The sequence below is a fragment of the Pan troglodytes genome, chromosome 18 (assembly GCF_028858775.2).
Source record: "Pan troglodytes isolate AG18354 chromosome 18, NHGRI_mPanTro3-v2.0_pri, whole genome shotgun sequence".
Classification (NCBI taxonomy): Eukaryota; Metazoa; Chordata; class Mammalia; order Primates; family Hominidae; genus Pan; species Pan troglodytes.
The window spans coordinates 25,804,707-25,828,000 of NC_072416.2; the positions used below are offsets into that span (position 1 = coordinate 25,804,707).

The following is a 23,294-nucleotide window of genomic DNA, read 5'->3' on the forward strand; positions in this document are numbered from 1 at the left end:
ATAATAATTTACTCAGCATCTATAAACTGTCATGCACTGTACTAGGTTCTGGGATAGAGAACTGAACAACCCAAACACAGTATTTGCCCTAGTGGAGCTTATACTGTAGTGGAGGAATAAAGTCTTAATAAATATAATAACACTAATATAACTAACAATAGAGGCACAGTGGCTCATGCCTGAAATCTCAGCACTTTCAGAAGCCAAGGCATGAGGATTGCTTGAGGCCAGGAATTCGAGACCAGCCTGGGCAACAGAGCAAGGCCCCCTCTCTAAAAATATTTTATTTTAAATTAGCCAGGTGTGATGGCACACATTCATAGTCCCAGCAACTTAGGAGGCTGAAGTGGGAGGATTGCTTGAGCCCAGGAGTTCTAGGCTGCAGGGAACCATGATTGCACCACTGCACTCCAGCCTGGGCAACAGAGTGAGACCCTGTCTCTAAAATAATAACAATAATAGAGGGCATTTAATTATCTATATGTATGTCTGTGTGTGTTTATTATATTTAATAAACTCATTGAACCTTCCCAACAAATCCCATTTTACAAAGGAGAATGCTAAAACACAGAGAGGCTAAGACATTTGTCCAAGGTCAGGTAGCCAGTACCAGGAAGGGGAACCTAAACTCAGGTAATTTGGCTAAACCCAGGGGTTTCTATTCTCAATTGCTATGCTCTGCTGCCTATGCCTAGAGCAAGTGGGAGAAAGGAGAGAGGAGAGAGTTAAGAGGAGGCTGGAACCATTTGATTTGTGAAAATTAAAAGATGGTATATTGTGCTTCACGCAGGCAACTCCTTTATAACTATTTTGTGTTCTTGGGGGTCATCGAGGTAACAGTTATACCCTCCTTCCCCCCAGCACAGATTTGAGGACAATCAGTGGGCAGAGGCAGAGTGAGCTGGGTGGAGAAGGAGCCTGCCCATTAGGTAGACTCCTGGTTGGCAGTTATTTACTTGTCCTCACTGTGGCTGGTTTATGGGAGGCACCTGACAGTCACCACTCCAGAAATGCTGGTTGGGACAAATTTATCAACACACCCTGAGAGCAAGCAGACAGTGGTGGCAGAGGTGAAGCCACAAGAAGTCACACATGGGTCACCCATGAGCCTTTCCCCATTTGCCAGAGCCAGGGGTCACTTTGGATGGGTCAAGTCATGAAAGGCGTGGTCTCCTCTGCCAAGGAGTTGGGAAAGGTGGGCACGAGGCTGACACGTGTTGATGGAAAACAGCCTGGAGGAGCACCAGTGTTCTGCCAGGGCCGCCTCCCCTCTCCCTGACTTTTCCTCCCCACCTTGGCAGGTACAGCACCGTGCGCCACCTTCTAGCTGACTTGGAACAGGAGACCAGAGAGGCCCTGAAGTCCCTGTACGGCTTTCCAGAGTCCCGGAAGCGCCGAGAGGCGGAGTCCTGGAGCTCCATCTCAGAGGGAAAGCAGCCTAGATTCTCCCACCGGATCCCGCTGCTGATCTTTGATCAGGATGAGAAGGGCAAGGCCAGGGACTTCTTCACAGGGAGGAAGCGGAAAGTTGGCGGTAGCATCATTCACAAGGCTTCAAATGTCATGCATATCGAGTCCAAGCAAGTGGTGGGATTCCAACTGGTAAGATTTCACCTTCTCATTCTTTCACTGCTTAGGGGCATGGGATGGGATGGGTCCAGGACTCTTCTCCTTGACCACTAGCCCCTGTGGTCCAACTGGAAGAAATATACCCAGCTGCGGTCAGACACAGTGACTCATGCCTGTAATCCCAGCGCTTTGGGAGGCCAAGGCGGGCGAATCACCTGAGGTCAGGAGTTCGAGACCAGCCTGGCCAACGTGGTAAAACCCATCTCCACTAAAATACAAAAATTAGCCGGGCATGGTGGCACATGCCTGTAATCTCAGCTACTTGGGAAGCTGAGGCAAGAGAATTGCTTGAACCCAGGAGGTGGAGGTTGCAGTGAGCCCAGATGGTGCCACTGCACTCCAGCCTGAGTGACAGAATGAGACTCTGTTAAAAAAAAAAAAAGGGGGAGGGGGGGAGAGGTGGGGGGCAAACGGAGGGAGAGCATTAGGACAAATACCTAATGCATGCGGGGCTTAAAACCTAGGTGACTGGTTGATAGGTGCGGCAAACCACCATGGCACATGTGTACCTTTTTAACAAACCTGCATGTTCTGAACATGTATCCCAGCACTTAAAGTAAAATTATTTTTAAAAAAAAGAAAGAAAGAGAGAAAGAAAGAAAAGAAAGGAAAGAAAGGAAAGACACCCAGCTGGGATGATTCAGCTGCAAACAACTGAAACTGATTCAGGTAATTTTAAGTAGTGGGGAGCAGAGCGGGGGTAAATGTATTAGAAGGCAACCAGTAACTCATGGAGGCCTCTCAAAGGGCAGAAATTAGGGCAGATGCAGGGATCTGGGTAGCAAGAAATGATGAAAAGTCATTTCAGATATTGCTGCTGGAGTAAAGAAGCATCAAATATGTTCAGTTTTTGTTGGTGTTGTTAATGCTTAAGAGTCAAATTCCATCTTGGGACTATCTGGTTGGTCAAGCTTGGGTCACCTAATCACCCTTTGGCTAATGGATGGTGGAGTATCTTCATGGACAATCTCACCAGGCTGTATCCAGAGGGGGAAATGAAATTCTTCCAAAGCAAATTTGAGGTGCAGGCACCCAAAAGAAAAAGACGGACAATAAACAGCAGAAACATCAATATTCGTGCAGTACTTGCCTTCATGAGGTGCTTGGCCTGACTTCATTTTCCCTTTTGGTCCCATTTGAGGGGATTTTTTTTTTTTTTTTTTTTTTGAGACAGAGTCTCATTCTGTCACACAGGCTGGAGTGCAGTGGTGTGATCTCGGCTCATTGCAACTTCTACCTCCCGGGTTCAAGTGATTCTCCTGCCTCAGCCTCCTGAGTAGCTGGGATTACAGGCATGCACCACCATGCTTGGCTAAGTTTTTGTATTTTTAGTAAAGACTGGGTTTCACCATGTTGGTCAGGCTGGTCTCGAACTCTTGACCTCAGGTGGTCCCCCTACCTCGGCCTCCGAAATTGCTGAGATTACAGGCGTGAGCCACCGCACCTGGCCTGAGGGGCTCTTGAGAAATGCCATTCACTGAAAATGAATTCTAGTACCTTCCTGGGCAAACTCTATCACCACTCTCCCTCTCCATGCCCCAGCCACCTCTGGAGGACAGGGGCTATGTCCATACCTTATAGACTTGATTGCCAATTGTGTGACCTTGTAGCTAGAGTCCCAAATCCTGAAAAATGGACCTTCTTCTAAATCATTGAGATTTCAAAGTCTTCTTGGGTCCTTTCATGGGATATCTGCAAGGCTCTTCTTGATACCAAAATCAACTCTTTATATAGATGTTTGTTTGTTTGTTTTAGAAACAAGATTTCACTCTGTCACCCAGGTGGGAGTGGTGCAATCATAGCTCACTGCAGCCTAGAACTCCTGGGCTCAAACAATTTTCCCACCTCAGCCTCCCAAGTAGCTTGGACTACAAGAATGTATCACCACACCTGGATAATTTTTCTATTTTTTATGGAGATGGGGTTTAGCCGTGTTGCCCAGGCTGGTCTCGAATTCCTGGCCTCAATCAGTCTTCCCACTACAACCTTCCAAAGCATTAGGATTACAGGCATGAGCCACTGCAACCAGCCAAAATCAGTTGACATCTGTCCATTTAGAAAAGTTTCCAAGCTTTGTGTGATGAGAACATTTGGAATGTATAATGGCTTCTCTATAAAGTTCTCATTGTATATTTCAAACATGGGTCCTCCCAGCTACCACACATGGTTGGGAAGGATGGTGTTTCAGTCAACATTTTGTGGGTGAGATAATGGGCACAGAATACCTTGCCTGAGATCCTGAAGAGAAGTAGTCTCTCCTCCTCCTGCAGAGTCTGGGCTGGAATCCAGATGTCTTGACTGTTGATATGATAGGAAATGGGAAAGGTTGTTAGGAACGTAGTAGCATCAATCAGATGAAACCTAGGTGCCTAGGGACCCTGAAGAAGCTGGTTTTGCTTCTTCCTTGGTGGGCAAGTAGTGCAGAGTTGCAGGAGTAGGACTCTGTGTCCTTTCTCACTCAGCCCCTTTTTGGTCCTTGAGGCTTGAGGATGATCACTCCCAACCCCTAGAAGTGAGAGGAAACCCATCCTTGCCCCAGATATCCAACCTGTTCCCCTGAGTATCTGGCCTGGAGTCTCAGTCACTCATTCTTATGGTCCTTCTGAAGAGTAGCGATAGGACCAATGGCTTCAGCCTCGCATCTCCTCTTATTCACAGTGCTCAAATGACACCTCCGACTGTGCCACCTACACCTTCAGCTCGGGAATCAATGCCATTCAGGAGTGGTATAAGCTACACTACATGAACATCATGGCACAGGTGCCTCTGGAGAAGAAAATCAACATGAGCTATTCTGCTGAGGAGCTGCTGGTGACCTGCTTCTTTGATGGAGTGTCCTGTGATGCCAGGTCAGGAGAGAATGCTGCTCTCTCAGCCTCTAAGGACTGGCAGCTCTGAGTACCAGGCCCCTTGCAGGAACCTACAGCCTTGATGATAGGTCTTGGGAGCAAAAGGTGCTCTTCTCACTGATGCTGCCTTTTGGAAACTGCTTACATGGGAGCTGTGTTCTAGAGTCAGTGAGTGAGGTGTACATGACATAAAATCAAAATATCCTTAAACTCATTAAACTACTCATTAAACACAAGGTAGTTGGCCACGCATGGTGTTTCACGCCTCTAAATCCCAGCACTTTGGGAGGCTGGGGTGAGTGGATCACTTGAGGCTAGGAGTTCAAGACCATCCTGGCCAACATAGCGAGACCCCGTCTCTACTAAAAATACAAAACTTAGCCAGGCGTGGTGGTGCATGCCTGTAGTCCCAGCTATTCAGGAGACTGAGGCAGAAGAATCGCTTGAACCCGGGAGGCGGAGGTTGCAATAAGCCAAGATTGCACTACTGCACTCAAGCCTGGGCTGCAGAGTGAGACTCTTGTCTCAAACAAACAAAAAAAAAAAAAAAAAAAAAAAACCCAACCCACAAGGTATTAGATTGGCACAAAAGTGATTGCTGTTTTTGTCATATGGTGTGCATATAACCTAACCTTGTATATTACAATCATGCATACTGATGACTAAGAACCATCGTTCTAAGGAAGGAAGGAAGAGATGGAGGGAGGGATGGGAGGAGAAAGGCCCATGTTCAAATATGTGAGATTTCAAACCTTTCACCTTTATGATAACACTCAGATCCCTTATAGTGACTGAGCAGTGGGTGAGACATTCTAAAGTGTTCCTGGGCTGGGCACAGTGGCTCACACTTGTAATGCCAGCACTTTGGGAGGCTGAGGAAGATGATTGCTTGAGCTCAGGAGTTTGAGACCAGCCTGGGCAATGTGGCAAAACCTCCTTTCTACAAAAAAAATTCAAAAACTTACCTGGGCATAATGGCACACACCTGTAGTCCCAGCTACTCAGGAGGCTGAGGTGGGAAGATCGCTTGAGTCTGGGAGGTTGAGGCTGCAGTGAGCCATAATTGCACCACTGCACTTCAGCCTGGGCAAAAGAGCAAGACCCTATCTCAGAAATAAAAAGAAAATACAATACAATAAAATAAAACACTAAGCCTCTTTCACCTATCTGTATATGTTAGCAGACAGATTGGTTCTTGTGAAAAGTAAATAATTGGAATCATGTCTCCCTAAGAGTTGGGTTCCAAAGTCATGTAAGGGCACAGATGATGTGATTCTTTCCCTGGGGATTATTTTCTAGGACTGAGAATTTTAATGGAAAATGTCAAGTGTTGGCTGAGAAATTCAAAAGTGGAGGAATTTGGGGACAGACATGGTACAAGGAATGTCAAGTCAGGATAGAGATGAAGGTGAGAGGATTCCGAGAGAAAACAGAAGGCAGAGAGTCTAGTTCTATGTCCATGTGTGTCAACCAGGATGAGGGGCCTTGTTTGTCATTTAATCAGGAGCAAGATGGGGAAAATGAGTCACATCTCTCACACATTCTCCCCAAAGAGAGTTGGCTCCATTAGCACTGCCCTGCCCAACTTCAGCTAAGATGCATGGGGGAGATCCCTTTCTGACCCATTTTCTTCCTCCATAGGAATTTCACGCTTTTCCACCACCCGATGCATGGGAATTGCTATACTTTCAACAACAGAGAAAATGAGACCATTCTCAGCACCTCCATGGGGGGCAGCGAATATGGTAAGGAAACCTGTGCCAAGGAGATCTTGAGGCCCTCCAATAGTGGACATGGGGGCAGCAGGACAGTGGGGATGCGGGAGCCCTCTGGAAAAGCAGGATCTCTCCCACTTGGCCAGAAACCAGGGATGCTCCTTTTTCTATCAATGTTTCCATCAGTGTTCATGCTGGTTCCTTCCTTCCAAGTTAGTGTTTGTTTTCCTTTTTGACTTTTCTTCCATCTTTGAGAGAGCGACAGGGACATGACTGGGGTTCCTTCTGCTAGGGAACTACTCTGGTTTAAACTCATAGCTAGGGTGAGTAATGCAGGACAGGTGGTTTCCAAAGGGAGTTGAGCCCAGATATGCTGAACAGATTAGGGAAGTAGACGCACATTTATCTTAGTTCAGGTGACAGATTCTGGACGGAGCCGAAACCCAGCTTGGCCACTCACTGTGTGACCTTGGGCAAGTTACTGCGCTTCGTCTGTAAAGCGGGACTAATAATAGTATCTCCCATGTGAGATTACTGACAGGACTTAAGATACAGACTTAGAATAAGACCTGCTCTGCACTCTGTTAGTCTGCTTGGACCACCATAACAAAATACCAGAGACTGGGTGCCTTGGACAGTAGACATTTATTTATCACAGTTTTGGAGACTAGAAAGTCTAAGATCAAGGCACAGGCAGACTCGGTTCTGGTGAGGCTTCTCTCTTTGGGTTGCAGAAGGCTGGCTGTCTTCTCTCCATGTCCTCAGATGGCCTTTCCTCTGTGGTGTGTCAACAGAGAGAGGCCTGTGATGTCTCTTCCTCTTCTGATCAGGACATCAATCCTATCAGATTAGAGCCCCCTGCTTGTGACTTCCTTTCACCTTAATTAAAGTCCTATCTCAAAATAATATCCCTTTGGGGGTTAGGGCTTCAACATATGAATTTGAGGCAGAAAACAATTCAGCCATAACACATACCAAGCACACAATAAGTGCTAGTTGCTATTGTTATTACTGCTATTATTACCGTTACTAGCATTGCTACCAGTCTACCACCATTGCTGCTGCTGCTACTACCCTCAAAATAATACCACTGCAATTTCCAGCACTACTATTCCACTATGATTACATTTGTAGGGAAGGTAGGAACTGAACAGATTGGCCTGGCTTATGCCCAAAAGGAATTCTTGAAAGGTCCCATGCAAATTGAAAATGATGTGATATGTAGATATACTCCCACCAGGACAAGGAAGGGCCTGTCATAAAGGAAATCCACACTTGGAATCCTGGCCTTTGTCCCTGTGTAGTCTGTGCTCTTACTAAGTCTGCAAGAAATCATAATTCAGTGCACATACTTCATGGGGAAGGAGTAATCTGGAAACTGAAAGTGAAAAGTTGCAGAGTACTGGCTCTGCTATGGAGGGGCTGTGTGACCTCAAGCAATTCACTTCCCCTCTCTGGGCTTTGTTTGTAATTGTTTACAACTTATTTACAAATTGTTTGCAATTGTTTACAAGTTGTTTACACATTGTTTGCAATTGTTTACAAATCGTTTGCAATTGTTTACCAATTCTTTGCAATTGTTTACAAATTGCCCTTGTTTACAAATTGAATGTCAGAATAATTCTCAAAATTCTCTTCTTTCCATCCATATAGACCCTGCTGATTCACTCATCCACTTACCAAGCATGGAGTTTCTCCTGTTTGCCAGGCCCTCTTCTACGTACCAGGGACACAGCAGTGAAAAGATAGATGTCTTCTCTGCTGTTAGGAAACTTACATTTTCATGGGGAGAGAGAGATGAAAAATGAGTACACAACTACACAGACATGATCTAGTTACAAATCCTAAAGACTGCTATTCAGGGAAGAAAGAGGCAGAGTAGGAAGACAGAGTGGCTGGGGTCGGGATGGGGGGGTTAGTTTGGATAAGAAGGCCCAGAAAGATCTCTAAGAGGAGGGCTATTTAAGAAGCAAAAGATTCATGTTAAGGTCTACACAAGAACATTCCAGGGACTAGCAAGGGCAAAGGCCCTGGGAAGGATGTGAATCAGATGTGTTCTAGAAACAGAAATAAGACCAGTGTGCTTGGAGCTTATTGAGGTGGGGAGACAGCGGGAGGAGATGAGGAGGGAGAAGTAGGCAGGGGCTGTATCATCATCACCTTGATAGATGCAGCCAGGTTTATTCTGTGGCATTCCCATATATCCAGTGAGATGCCACTGAAGAGTTTCAGGTTTCAGGGAGTGACCTGGCCTGAGGTCCAATTTTCAAAGGACCTCAGCCCATACATGAATGAGCAGGGTCTCTATGGATGGAAAGAAGAGAATTTTGAGAGTTATACTGACATTCAATTTGTAAACAAGGGCAATTGGTAAATAATTGCAAATGATTTGTAAACAATTGCAAACAATTTGTAAATAAGCCCAGAGAGGGGAAGTGAATTGCTGGAGGTCACAGCCCATCCATAGCAGAGCCAGGACTCAGCAACTTTTCACTCTTAGTTCCCATGTGCACTGATACTGGTGCTGTGTCAGCATAGACTGCAGGGGGCAAGAGCAGGAGTGGGAGGAGAAGTTGGGCCAGTGATCAGAAACACCATTAGTGATTCATCTCTTCTCTGAGTGCCCACCCTGAGGGGTTAAGCAGCCGGAGCAATGCATGTTCTTTTGAATGTTCCGAGCTCCCCATCTCAAAGGACCACATGGAGATTCATGTCTCAGGCAGAGTGGCAATTTCCTTACACTTGGCAAAAACGTATGCTTGGCAAGAACTGTGACAGTGATACTGTGTTTGAACCCCTGTTTTGGGCTAAGCTGTGGGGGCACAGCAGAGAGCAAGTCAGGCATGCATTCCAATCTCACGGAGCTTCCAGTCTAGCCCTCGTCCACCTATCACTTGCTAGAAATACCTGGTCTTGGGTTTGAAGCTCCTGAAGCAGTGGGAGAGGTGGTTTACCCCCAGGAAATGTTTTCCTAGCCTTGGATTACAGCAGGTTGTCTTATCCTCCCAGGGCTGCAAGTCATTTTGTACATAAACGAAGAGGAATACAACCCATTCCTCGTGTCCTCCACTGGAGCTAAGGTGATCATCCATCGGCAGGATGAGTATCCCTTCGTCGAAGATGTGGGAACAGAGATTGAGACAGCAATGGTCACCTCTATAGGAATGCACCTGGTAAGAGAATATTCTAATTTCCATAGGCTTGGAGAGAACAGATCTTTTTTTCAAGGATAACCAATGGGGTGCAGCTTATGGAAAAGGGTGTTTGTTTCAAAAGGAAACATGGTCCCAGATTTTCCCATGGTTATCCCATTCATTTCAGGAGTTACATTAAAGGTTGTGTTTGTATCTTCTGGCCGGCTGCAGTGGCTCACACCTGTAATCCTAGCACTTCAGGAGACCGAGGTGAGATCAAGAGTTTGAGACCAGCCTAGCCAACTTGGTGAAACCTGTCTCTACTAAAAATACAAAAAATTAGCTGGGTATGGTAGTGTGTGCCTGTAATCCCAGTTACTAGAGAGGCTGAGGCAAGAGAATAGCTTGAACCCAGGAGGAGGAGGTTGCAGTGAGCCGAGATCACGCCACTGCACTCCAGCCGAGCAACAGAGCAAGACTCCATCTCAAAAAAAAAAAAAAAAAAAAAGGTTGTATTTGTATGTATTAATAGGACAGGGTGCCATTTGGGGAAAGAATTTCAAGACACCAGCATTTATGGAATCTATGCTGGAAGCAAGGCATTAGGATACTAACTATATATTTGTCAGTAATACAAACAGATAAGATTACCATCTATCTTTCTGGGCTGCTTAGAGGCCTATGAGGCATGTCAATAACTGTATTAAAGCCTAGTGGAAAGTCACTCAGCTATCCAAAGTCTATTTAGCCCATTACACTTCTGTCAATTTTACCTCATTTACCAAGAACCCCTTCTCCCTCCAAATTTGACCTTTGTGGACCTCATCGGGCACTGAGAACATGCAAACCTATCAACAGAAGCACAAGTAAGCTGCAGACTCTAATCCCCGAGTCAGCCTTGCCCAATGGGAGCTGAATGGCAAGATGAAGAGTGGACTCTGATGGCCTTGGTCACTCCACTGCTTATGGAGTTTTCTTGTTTGCAGGCCTGGGGTCTTTTTATTCCAGCATCTATCTGCCTCTCCCTTTCTCTCTTTCATAGAATGACTGTTAAGAACTTATTTAGACCGGGCACAGTGGCTCATGCCTATAATCCCAGCACTTTGGGAGGCCAAGGCGGGTGGATCACTTGAGCCCAGAAGTTTGAGACCAGCCTGGGCAACATAGCAAAACCCCATCTCTACCAAAAATGAAATACAAAAAATCACCAGGCATGGTGGCACAGGCCTGTAGTCCCAGCTACTCAGGAGGCTGAGGTAGGAGGATCACCTGACCTCAGGGAGGTCGAGGCTTCAGTGAGCCATGATTGTACCATTGCACTCCAGTGTCGGTGACAGAGTAAGACTCTGTCTCAAAAACAAACAAACAAACAAACAAACAAACAAAAACTGATTTAAAGGAGTTAGGTGCAGTGCATGGACTTGTAGTCCCAGCCACTCAGGAGGCTGAAGTGGGACGATCACTTGAGCTCAGGAGTTCAAGACCAGCCTGGGCAACATAGCAAGACCCCATCTCTACAAAAAATATAAAATTAGCCAGGCATGCTGGGACACACCTGTAGTCCCAGCTTTGCAGGAGGCTGAGTGGGGAGGAGTGCTTGAGCCCAGGAGTTCAAGACCCAGCTTGGGCAACATAGTGAGACCCTGCCTCTATTTTTTTTTTTTTAAGAACTTATTTAAAGAGAGTGTCCACACCAACCATACCAAGGAGTGTACCAAGCAGAGTGTATCTCTCTTCCACTCCTGACATCCAGACCTCTCCTTCCTCTCCAGAGGGACCACCACTGTTGCTACTGTGTCTTGGCAGGGATATTCTAGTCATTCAAGCAAGTGCATATAGGTATAAGCATTTCTCCTTTTATGCAAATACAAAATATTTCTCACTTAATGCTATAGCTGGGAAATGGTTCCATATCAAAACATATAGATCTGCATCATTCTTTTAAAAGATTCATAGTCTTCCATTGCGTGAATAAGTTATTGATGCAACCCCCCATTGATAGACATTAGGTCATTTCAGGCACAACTAAAAGCAATGGTGCAATGTGACGTGTATTTGCCCAGTTACTTCCTAGAAGTTTGTCAAACAGGACATGTGTTTGCCAGATTGTCCCCCAATGAGGATATAGCAATTGAGAACCACACCAGCAATATGAGAGTAGCTATTTCCCCACACTCTAACCAACATAATGTATTAATGTTTAATCTTTGCTAATCTGTCAAGAGAAAAATGGTATCTGTTATCATTTTAATTTGCATTCTTTCATAATGATGTTTTTCTTTTCTTTTCTTTTCTTTTTTTTTGAGACAGAGTCTCACTCTGTCACCCAGGCTAGAGTGCAGTGGCATGATCTTGGCTTACTGCAAGCTCCACATCCCAGGTTCATGCCACTCTCCTGCCTCAGCCTCCCGAGTAGCTGAGACTACAGGCGCCCGCCACCACGCCTGGCTAATTTTTTGTATTTTTAGTAGAGACAGGGTTTCACTGTGTTAGCCAGGATGGTCTCGATCTCCTGACCTTGTGATCCGCCCGCCTCAGCCTCCCGAAGTGCTGGGATTACAGGCGTGAGCCACAGCTCCTGGCCCATAATGACGTTTTTCTTTACCTGTTTGGGGGTGGGGAGAAAGAAACAAAATCTCCTTGTGGACTATACATTTGTTCATGCCTTTATTTAAATCCAACCTTAATATCCCCAATTAAACTTCCTAGCTTTTATCCTTCACAAACATATCCTCCAGAGAAGTGGTTTCCAAACCTGGTTGATTATCAGACTCAAAGCCACTGAATCAGAATCTCTAGAAGATGAGCCCAAGGATCTATCTTTTTACCAAGTTGTAGTGGTTATTCTAAGAGGCAGCACACTTGGGAGTCTTGGCTTGACCTTTTTTTAATGTTTAAATTAAAAAAATTTTTAGAGTCAGGGTCTTGCTCTGTCACCCAGGCTGGAGTGCAGTGACACAATCATAGCTCACTGGAGCCTTGAACTCCTGAGAGCCTTGGCTTTAGAAGCTTGAGCAATGCAAAATTAGAGGAAAAGCTAATTGTGTCTTCCCAAGTAAAAGTGAAGCTAGAATGACACAAAGTTCTAGCTATAGCTTTGCATTGGGTTAGATAAAAAGATGGTGGGCAATTAGGGCTTGGATATCCATCTGTCGTTTATCCATTCAATTGACATTTTCTGAGCACCTTCTATGTGCTAGACATGGGGCACCTCAGTGTGGAGGATACCGTCCCTGTCCTGAGAGAGTCTAGAGTCCAGCAGAGAGGATTGAGTAATAAACCAGAAATAATACAAATGATTCATTATAATTGCCATAAGTGCTATGAAGAAGAAATGTAAGACCATATGAGTGCATATTATGACACGACTGACCTGGGGCTCATTTTCAATGGGGAAGATGAGGTTCAAGGAAGGCTTTCCTGAGGAGGTGCTATTTAAGCTGAGACAGCGAGATGATGAACCGGAATGGAAGTATGACAGATGAAATCTGGGGCTTCACTGCCTCATGGTGCCCCATGAAAAGGACAACACTGGACAAGGGAAACCATCAAAATGGTCTTTCTGGGCCCCCAGATGCTCTCAGGAGGCATGTTACTTAGGGGCTTTGTTCCAGCATGGGAGGGAAGTAATGTGTATCAGCTTGAGCTGTGTGAATGAAAAAGGAAAAACTATCTCGAACCCCCAATCTGCTCAAACTGTGACTTGAAAAGACTTTTTTAAGAGATAGCCACTTAAGCAGCTGGGCAACTCATTCTTTTGTTCACTGGCAGATGGCAAAACCTCAGAGCACAATGGTGAGCATTTTGATCAGACATGTCCCACACACTTTTATCTGCACCCTGAAGTAGGATCCAGGATTTGCAGCGCATCCTTCCCTTATCCTTTCGCCCTCTTCCCCCTTTTCAAACTGGTGTAAGTTACTAGAGCTTGCAAAAGTATAAGAACTAAGGAATTCTGCTCTCTTGTTTTCTTGCTCTGAGCTTGGAAATACCCACCACATTGTTAAGCAAATGTTCTCTTTACCAGTGGTGGGTAAACAAAGACATGAGTGAGTTTTCTGCTACACCTAATTTAAGATGTAGAAAATCAAAGCCACAGAGCAGGGTCAGTCAGCTCTAGGTCTGATTTATGAGCATTTAGAACAACAACAACAAAAAAAACAGGGTTTATGAAGAGGTCAGCAGAGTGTCACTAAGAAAAACTCCAACCAAACTAGACTTCCTTCCTTTCTTCTTTTCTGATTTTATTTATGCATTGATTGATTAATAGGTGTGTGAAGCTGGTAGGCTCAGTCAGGCTGGCCAGGCAGTTGGTAAACAAAACTTCCTTTATTCACTGAGAGATTGTGTGTCCAAAGTACTGAATATTAAAAGGTGAACCCAACAGAGCTCCTACCTTCAAAGTTCCTAACTTTCAGAGGGGAAGACAAAAGTTTGTTTGCTTTTTTAAAGACAAGGTCTTGCTCTGTCATCCAGCTGGAGTGCAGTGGTGTGATGACAGCTCGCAGATCACAGCAACCTCAACCACCTGGGGTCATGGGATTCTCCTGCCTCAGCCTTCCAAGTAGCTGGGACCATAGGCACATGCTACCATATCTGGCTAATTTTTACATTTTTGTAGAGATGGGGGTCTCGCTATGTTGCTCAGACTGGTCTCAAACCCCTGGCCTCAAACAGTCCTCCCATCTTGGCTCCCAAAGTGCTGGGATTATAGATGTGAGCCACCACAACTGACCAAAGACAAAAGTAAGCACAACTTTGCAATACAGTTTCCATCTCTGTGGAAACAGACCTTTTCTGCCTGGTTCCAAAGCTTACTTCTTAGAACATAACAGATCCTCAGTAAATATTGATAGATGACAGATGGATGGGTGGGTGGGTAGATGGATAGGTGGGTGGGCGGGTGGATGGATGGATGGATGGATGGACGGATGGATGGAGAGGTGAGTGGGTAGATGGGTAGGTGGATGGCTGGCTGGCTGGCTGAATGGATAGATAGGTGAGTGGGTGCGTGGGTAGGTGCATGGATGGATGGATGCCCAGACAGAAGCTACTGGAGAAGGCTTTCTAAATAATGGATTTAGAAGGACAAGTGCAGGCAAATAGTCAAGAAGAGCCAGTCCAGACAAAGAATGTAGCAATTACAGAGGAGTCACAAAAAGGAGTTTATTTAAGCTGTGTAGAGAAACTTTTCAAAAAATCATTTTAGTGGAAGTACAATCAGTACACTGGAGACAGCACATTTGTAGTAATTCTAGAGAGAAATGATGTGGACCTCAGCTGAGGCAATGGCTGTGGAGATGAGCAGAGGAAATAGATTTCAGGGATATTATAGCACAGAAGCAACAGGACTTGACAGCCAATGTTAGCAAGAAGGGCCAGCGGAAGTTAGATTGATATTTAGGTCCTGGCTTGGGCAGGGAGATGGAGGAATGCCAGGCTCAGAATTACAGAATCCAAGGGCAGGGTATGTTTTTGGGAGAAGATGACCACTTCGATTTGGGACAGACCCAATTTGTTATGCCTTTGAGAAGTCAAGGTGAAAAGAAAGCATTCATTAGATGCTATGGACCTGGAGCTCAGGAGAAAACCTTGGGGGGTAATTGTAGACATGGAAATAAATGCCATCACCCAAGACCTGAGACAGAACCCTAAACATGCAAATGTTTAAGGGCTGAGCAGAAAGTAAAAGGAGAAAGAGAGGCAGATAAGTAGGAACAGAAGCCAGAAAGAGTTGGCATCAGATAAATCAAGGAAGAGAATTTTACAGAAGGTGTGACCAAAAGAAGCAAGTACAGTCGAGAGGTCAGGCAAGGTAGAAGGCAAAAGTATTCTCTGGTTTTGGCAGCCAAGAGGTCACCAGTGTTCTATGCCAGAGTTGTTTTCAGTGGAAGGAGTGGAACAGAAACCGAAGTGCAGTGGGTCGAATGGTGAATGGAAAATGAGGAAGTGGACGTGGGTGGACCACTCACCCAGTGGGGTTGGGGACCAGGCCCTGGAGAATGGGGAGACTCCATGTCATTACAAATCCTGTTGTACCTTTTGATTCTAAAGCACATAGCCAGACTTCATTTCACAAGTTCAGTCTATGCCAAACAGGGATTAAGCGCTCTGATGGGTTGGGCACGGTGGCTCACACCTGTAATCCCAGCACTTTGGGAGGCCGAGGCGGGCAGATCACGAGGTCAGGAGATTGAGACCATCCTGGCTAACACAGTGAAACCCTGTCTCTACTAAAAATACAAAAAATTAGCCAGGTGTGGTGGCAGGCGCCTGTAGTCCCAGCTACTCGGGAGGCTGAGGCAGGAGAGTGGCATGAACCCGGGAGGCGGAGCTTGCAGTGAGCCGAGATCATGCCACTGCACTCCAGCCTGGGTGACAGAGTGAAACTCCGTCTCAAAAAAAAAAAAAAAAAAAAAAGAGAGAGCTCTGATGGCTGAGATTCAAACCCACCCCAGTTTTGCACATTGGTTGTATAATCTCTGCCTCAGTGATCTCATCTGTAAAATAGGGATGATAATAATGATGTTACTTCATGGCTGGTGAGAATTTAATGAGTTGGTGCATGTGAAACGCTTGGAAATGTGTTTGGCATATAGTCAGTGCTTAAAATATATTGGCTTGGCTGAGGGCAGTGACTTACACCTGTAATTCCAGCACTTTGGGAAGTTGAGGCCAGTGGATCACTTGCACCTAGGAGATTTGAGACCAGCCTGGGCAATATGGTGACACCCCATCTCTACAAAAAATATAAAAATTAGCCAGCCGTGGTGGCACACACCTGTAGTCCCAGCTACTTGGGAGGCTGATGCGGGAGGATCACTTGAACCCAAGAGGCAGAGATTGCAATGAGCTGTGGCCATGCCACTGCACTGCAGGCTGGGTGGCAGAGTGATACTCCATCACAAATATATACATATAGAGAGAGAGAGAGAGAGAGAGAGAGAGAGAGAGAGAGAGAGAGACTATTACTATATATTTTTTAAGAAAAGAGGTGAAGAGAAGGAAAAATAACTTTGAGTGAAAAAGGAAAAAGAGGGGTTAGGGAAGGTTTCTATTGTCTTTTTTGACACCTCTCTCCTTTATGAATTTTATATATATATACATATATAATATATATTTATATTATACACTACTAGTACATTATATATAAAAGATACTATTGATAATTATACATACATAAAGGATAATGATTATTTGCTGTATGTGTTGCAAACATCTTTCCCAGTTTGTGGTTTTCTTTAGGGTACTTTTTCACATGCAAAATAGTGAATGTTTACATAGTCAAAGTCTTTGTTTTCTTCTTTAATCATTATGTTAATGAGAGTTCTTCCTCTTTGAGACCAGATACTAAATTCAGTTTGCTTCCAGTTATTTTATTATTTCATGTAATATTCTAAACTATCAGAATTTTTTTCACCGGGTACAGTGGCTCACGCCTATAATCCTAGTGCTTTGGGAGGCCAAAGTGGGAGCTTACTGCGGCTCTGACCTCCTGGGTTCAAGCAATCCTCCCACCTCAGCCTCTCAGATAGCTGGGATTATAGGCGTGCACCACCACACCTACCTAAATATTGTATTTTTAGTAGAGACGGGGTTTCGCCATGTTAGACAGGCTGGTCTCGAACTCCTGACCTCAAGTGACCCACCCGCCTCAGCCTCCCAAAGTGCTGGGATTACAAGCGTGAGCTATCACGCCTGGTCTATTGTTGTTATTGTTTAATCAAAATCAAATAGCCACTAGGTAGCACAGTGGGAATCTGATTTCAGACTTGTTCGGATCCAAGCCCACATTCCTGACCCCTTAGCTAGCCTGCCTGGTGCTCCTGGTTGTTTAGGGGTGAATGACCATTGACCATAATACGGTCCGTTGAGAAAAAGCCTTCTAGAAGGGCCCAGAATTCAACCCCCTTATGCCCACGGTCAGAGGAGACCATCAGGACAGGGTCATGGGAGGGGCCCTGAGACAGCCTAGAGACCCAAAGCAAACAAAACCTCCTCAATAATGAGTCCAAGCTGGGCACAGTGGCTCATGCCTGTAATCTTTGGGAGGCCAAGGAGGGCAGATCACCTGAGGTCAGGAGTTCAAGACCAGCCTGACCAACATGGTGAAACCCCATCTCTACTAAAAATACAAAGAAATTAGCCAGGCGTGGAGGCACACACCTATAATCCCAGCTACTTGAGAGGCTAAGGCATGAGAATGGCTTACACCCGGGAGGTGGAGGTTGCAGTGAGCTGAGATCATGCCACTGCACTCCAGCCTGGGCAACAGAGTGAGGCTCCATCTCCAAGAAAAAAAAAAAAAAAAAAAAAAGAGTCCCTCCCAGGTCTGCACAGGTTCAAGAAGAAAACCATCCACCTGTTCCATCCCCAGCCTGGCCATCCCTGCTGTCCCCTCCCTGGCAGAAGCAGCAGTCCATTCTGAGAAACAGGGGTATAGCATGGAAACCAAGGGAAAGAAAGGCCCCCCACCCACCCCCAGAGCCCAGCTGCCACTTTAGCCTGTTGACTGGGGCTGGTAGACACCTCCACCATGCCCTCAGTGGCTGCGGGAGGAAGTCCTTTTTACTACTGGGAGAATCTCTCACTCAAATAAAGTCTTATCCAGAAATGTACACAATGGAAACAGAAATGCAGGATGAATGTAGCTGAGCCTGGGAGACCAGCCTGCTTACCGCCCACCCCTCTGTGATGGGCCCTAAAACAGGGTGCAGACAGAACAGAATTTGCAAACCTCTAAGCTGTGGCAAGATAGGCAATCTTTCTGAGAAGGTGACTTGGGATTACTGGCTGGGACAAGAGTTACCACTGAAATGTGAGAACAATGGTCTGATAGCCACCTTGTCTGGGAATAGCTTGGCTGGACTGACCACCTCACAGATGAGAAGTGATTATACTGGTTGGAAGGTCTCAAGGTTGCAAGAAGGTGGGAGCTGGCTCTTTAACCCCAGAAGCTGTGGGAGCTTTGATAAAGGCCCTCCTCTTGTCACCTCCCTTCCCCTCAGGCTCTGCTGCCATCTGGGCTTTCCCCCTTAGCACTGTTTATACCTTAAAGAATGAGCTTGCTGGGTGCAGCGGCCCATACCTATAATCCTAGCACTTTGGGAGGCTGAGGTGGGAGGATTACCTGAGCCCAGGAGGTCAAGGCTGCCATGAGCCATGATTGCACCATTGCACTCCAGCCTGGGTGACAGATCGAGACCCTGTCTCAGAGAGAGAGGGTGGTGAGCTAAGGACTCCTATACAATTGTCTCCTTCCCCCAAGATCTTCAGAAAGAAGCAGAAAGAATCTGGTTTGATATAAATGGGCTCCGTGTCCCACACATATACCCCTATACCTACACATACATGCCCACATCCACTCACACACATCCACACATACCTATGTGTGCACACACATACATACTTTTACATGCATAAGTGTATGCATAGATACACATACAAACTCACACATATGCACACATATACACACTCTTTTTTGTGTGTCCCTAGGGGTCAGGATAGAAGTCAAAATGTCTTCCTAGCCTCCACAAGCCAGCAGTTCTAGAAAACTGAAAGCTGGGGCCGAGGGAAGAGCATTCTGTCAAAGTTCATGCATTCGAGGCATGAACAGAAAATTTGCTCCATTTGCTCTACTTCTGGTTGCTTCAGAAAACAACCTGAGCCTTTCAAGAGCTGTGAGTTTGATAAGCATCGTTGCAGAATGAAGGGCCATTGAGTACTCAGAAAGCGTTGAAATCCAAATGGTTTCTCATAATCGGTTTCCTGGAAGCAGGCCATGGGCTGGTTTTCAGGGTAGAGGGAGCCCCAGCCACCCCTGCTGGCTGCACGTGGCTTGCCTAAGTGGACAGACCCCTCATCTGGATGCCAGAGTATTATGCTTTCCTACCCCAGGAAGCTAGAGCCTGTAGCTGACACTCTAGACTCTGGGAACAGTTCAGCAGGACCGGGGGGCCCAAAGGAACGCTTCTGCCCAGGGATCCTGCTGCTTGGAGAAGCTTAGAGGATGGCAAGGAATTGTGACCTCAAGGAAGGCCACTGCTTGGCATCTTTGCACCTCTGTGCCCAGCCCAACCCTGGTGTGCACTAGAGGCCCTGCATGCATTTGCTACCCATCTATTAAGTCTATTTATTCTGTACTGACATAGAAAGACACTCACTCTTGTTAATGAGAAGGGCGGGTTGCAGGGCAAAGTAAATGTATGAGTCCATGTCTGTCTGTCTGAGATGCAAGATCTGATCTGCTAGTGCGGGCACCCTGGGAAAGAGGGGAGGCCAGACAGCCACTTTCCCCTTTGTTTGCTTCTGTTGTTTAAACAGTTTTAAATGAGCATCGTCAATTGCCCTGGAGGTACTTGCAGCTAATTGAGGGAGACTAATGGGTCAGCAGATGAAATGCAATACAAACAGAAAGGGATTATACCAGTTGAGATGGCTAGTTTCCACCTGCCTCAAACCTCTTAATTCCTTCCCCCTCTACCCGTTTTCATTCTTTCTTCAAAGAGAAAATAATTTTCTTCCCTCCCACAAATCTGCCATTCTTTTTTCTCTTTACCCCCATCTCCCCCACCAAAAAAATAAAAATGATTATACATGGGCACGTGGATGCACACGGCACACAAACACACAGTTGTGATAAACTGGTCACTATTTATCTTCCATTGAGTTGCTGACCTTAGAAAATGTTATCCTCCCACCCCCATTTTTGCTTGTTTGGCTTGGCTGGATTATTTATTTGCAGTGGCAAATATTAAGCTAGAGCAAAATTTAGTAATCCACAATAAAACATCATTGAAGCCAGGTGCAGTGGCAGGAGCCTGTGGTCCCAGCTACTCGGAGAGGCTGAGGCAGGAAGGTCCATTGAGCCCGGGAGGTAGAGGCTGTAGTCACCCTTGATTGTGCCACTGCACTCCACCCTGGGTGACAGAGTGAGACCCTCATCTCCAAAAAAAAAAAGCAAAAAAAATTATTGAATAAGGATTTTGAATTTTGAGTGACAATGCTGTTTACCTCCTCTCATGATCAGGGTAGCATTCTACTCTGTTGAGCTTTCCTTAGCTTTTTTCTAAGAAAGTCAACATCCTTCAAGTCAACTTCTGGGACCAGAAAACAAGGCAATGGGTCCTTCACCTGAGCGAGAATCCCAAGCACTCACAGTCCCTGCTCCTGCTTCCTTTCTCTCCCTTCCCTTCCCTTCCCTTCCCCTCCCCTCCCCTCCCCTCCCCTTCCCTTCCCGCCCTTCCTTCCTTTCTCTCTCTCTCTTCTTTCTTTTCTTTTTTCCTTCCTTCCTTCCTTTCTTCCTTCCTTCCCTCCTTCCCTCCTTCCCCCCTTCCCTCCTTCTCTCTCTCTCTTTGTTTTCAAAATAGGGTCTTCCTCTGTCACCAACGCTGGATTGCAGTGGCACAACCATAGCTCATTGCAGCCTCAAACCCTGGACTCAAGGAATCCTCCCTCCTCAGTCTCCCAAAATGCTGGGATTACATGCATGAGCCACTGAGCCTGGCCCCTGCTCATCTTTCTAATCCCTCCTCCCACCTCCCAGTGGATTTGCCAACTGCAAATTCATTTCATTCAGACAATCAAATCCAAATTTCTCAGCTGGGCATGATTTGGCCTCAACCTCCCCATCTGACTTTATCTCCAGCAATTTCTCTATTTTGCCATTTTCAGCCATACCAGCCCATCTTGCTTCAAGCCTTTCCTGTTTGCTCTACCCAATCGTACTCTGTCCACTTCATCCTCTTTTTTAAAGATAGAGTCTCACTCTGTTGCCCAGGCTGGAGTGCAGTGGTACGACGATGGCTCACTGCAGCCTTGACCTCCTGGGCTCAAGTGATCCCCCCATCTCAGCCTCCCTAGTAGCTGTGACTACAGGTGTGTGTCACCATTCCCGACGTCCTGTCCACTTCTTGACAAGACCAGCTCTTTCTTGCAGTTCCACGCTAAGCCAATAGGTCCCTTTTTCGGAAATACCTTCCCTAATCACTCTGTGGGAAAAACTGCCCATCTCCTCTTAACTCCTCCAGTTTCCCTACCCCATTTCATTAAACACCATCCAGATTTATCCAAAATATCTTGTTTATTTATTTGCTTGCTGACCATTTGTTTACCCCACTGGAAGTTACATTCCAGGAGAGCAGGGAACTTATCTATCTTGATCATTGCTGATTTCAGTGTCTACCACAGTACCAGGCACCTAATAGGTTCTCACTAACTTTTCATTAAATGAATGACCAAATAGCTTCTCAGCTCCCAAGGGCTGCTTGCAAAGTCCCCTGTCTGGTGCTCCTTGCAAAGCCCCCGCCTGGGTCCTGGGGGAGGACAGGGCTGAGTGTGTGCTGCTGTGATTGCAGACAGAGTCCTTCAAGCTGAGTGAGCCCTACAGTCAGTGCACGGAGGACGGGAGTGACGTGCCAATCAGGAACATCTACAACGCTGCCTACTCGCTCCAGGTAACAGATTGGCGGGGGCACCCAGCCCTGGGTTTATGGCCTGGACCCAGGAGACAAAGTTATATCTAGGCTGGGGTGTGGCTTGCACCAGGAACTCTGGTGAGGATCCCTGGGGTTCATCCAGAGACCTCAAGAACAAATGATGCCGGCTGGTTCCAGTCCTCTGCAGTTCGTCTGTAACCAGAGCTTAATTGATACACCGAGGTTTCCGTGGAACTCAATGTACAGCTGAGACAGACCCACCTCCTAAGTAGGCCTTGGCAAGGGAGGAACAGGAAAGAAGCAGTCTGGGAGAGACACTGGCTGAAGGGTCAAGAGCATGGCTTCCGGGCCTGCTGGTGCCCCTCACTGGATGATGGCCTTGGGCCAGCTGGGTTCCCCTCAGCAACCACAAGGGGAGGTGGGATTGGATCAGGGGCTGCTAATTTGCAGCTCCCAGTCGCCTTCCAGGTGGCATACCTGGTTTTTCAAGAGCCTCGATGGTGTTCGAAAGTCAAGGAATTTCACAAGAAAATCCAGATTTCCAGCCTCTCGAAAAAATGAAACGATATGGCAACATTGAGCCCTTATTTCCTGAAGGATAAACAGTGGGTGTAGCTATCCCAATAAATGAAGCAGGTGTTCTCTGGCTCCCACAGTTTTCACTACCCCTCCAGTATGTCACTTACATCACTGTCTCCTGTAGACATCTGACTTTTCAACACTTAAGTGAGATGATCTGTTCTGCCTCCTCTCACATTCTGGGAATTTATAGTTCACCTCCTACCAGGATACCCCAGAGAGTCCATGAAAATCATCCCAGCAGAACAAAAGGACCAGAAACCTTCAGCACTGAGTCTTCCAACTTAGATAAGAGCTGAGCTGAGAGGTGGTGTAGACACTGAGTAAAAGAGGACTTTTGGGCCAGGCATGGTAGCTCATGCCTATAATCCCAGCACTTTGGGAGGCAAAGGTAGGAAGATCACTTGAGCCCAGGAGTTTGAGACCAGCCTGGGCAACATAGCAAGACCTTGCCTCTAAAAAAAAAAAAATTTGTTTTAATTACCTGGGCATACTGGTGCACACCTGTAATCTCAGCTATAAGGGAGGCTGAGGAGGGAGGATCCCTTGAGCCTAAATGTTCAAGGCTGCAGTGAGCCATGATCACACCACTGTACTTCAGCCTGGGTGAGAGAACAAGACCCTGTCTTTAAAAATAAAAAAAGTGAGCTCATCAGAAAGATACTTCTGGATGACATTTAGTGAGAGCTACCATGCACACACACACCTTACATGTATCAATTCATTTCATGCTCACAACTTCATGAAGTTGATATTATTATAAAGAAAGCAAAGCATCTGAGAGGTTAAGTAACTTGCATGATGCCAAACAGCAGAAAAATAGCAAAGATGGGATTTGACCTGAGTAGCCTGCCTTCAGGAACTCTGCTATTAGCTTTCATGCTATAAGCTCCATGGATATTGTGGTAGCTTATGATCCATGAAGATCCAACATGGAGGGGTTGGGCTTGA

General features: G+C 46.1%; 1 protein-coding gene across 2 annotated transcripts in view; it reads left to right on the forward strand.

Annotated features, from left to right (window-relative positions):
* SCNN1G (sodium channel epithelial 1 subunit gamma) overlaps positions 1-23,294 on the forward strand; it is a 34,151-nt gene that overhangs the window by 5,339 nt on the left and 5,518 nt on the right. The window contains exons 3-7 of one of the 2 annotated variants that reach the window (XM_016929626.3): positions 1,302-1,602; positions 4,288-4,478; positions 6,120-6,223; positions 9,203-9,366; positions 21,684-21,782. In XM_016929626.3, coding sequence (XP_016785115.1) covers positions 1,302-1,602; positions 4,288-4,478; positions 6,120-6,223; positions 9,203-9,366; positions 21,684-21,782 — 859 coding nt within the window. The remainder of the gene's footprint in view (positions 1-1,301; positions 1,603-4,287; positions 4,479-6,119; positions 6,224-9,202; positions 9,367-21,683; positions 21,783-23,294) is intronic. The other variant, XM_016929627.3, reaches the window with a different exon arrangement.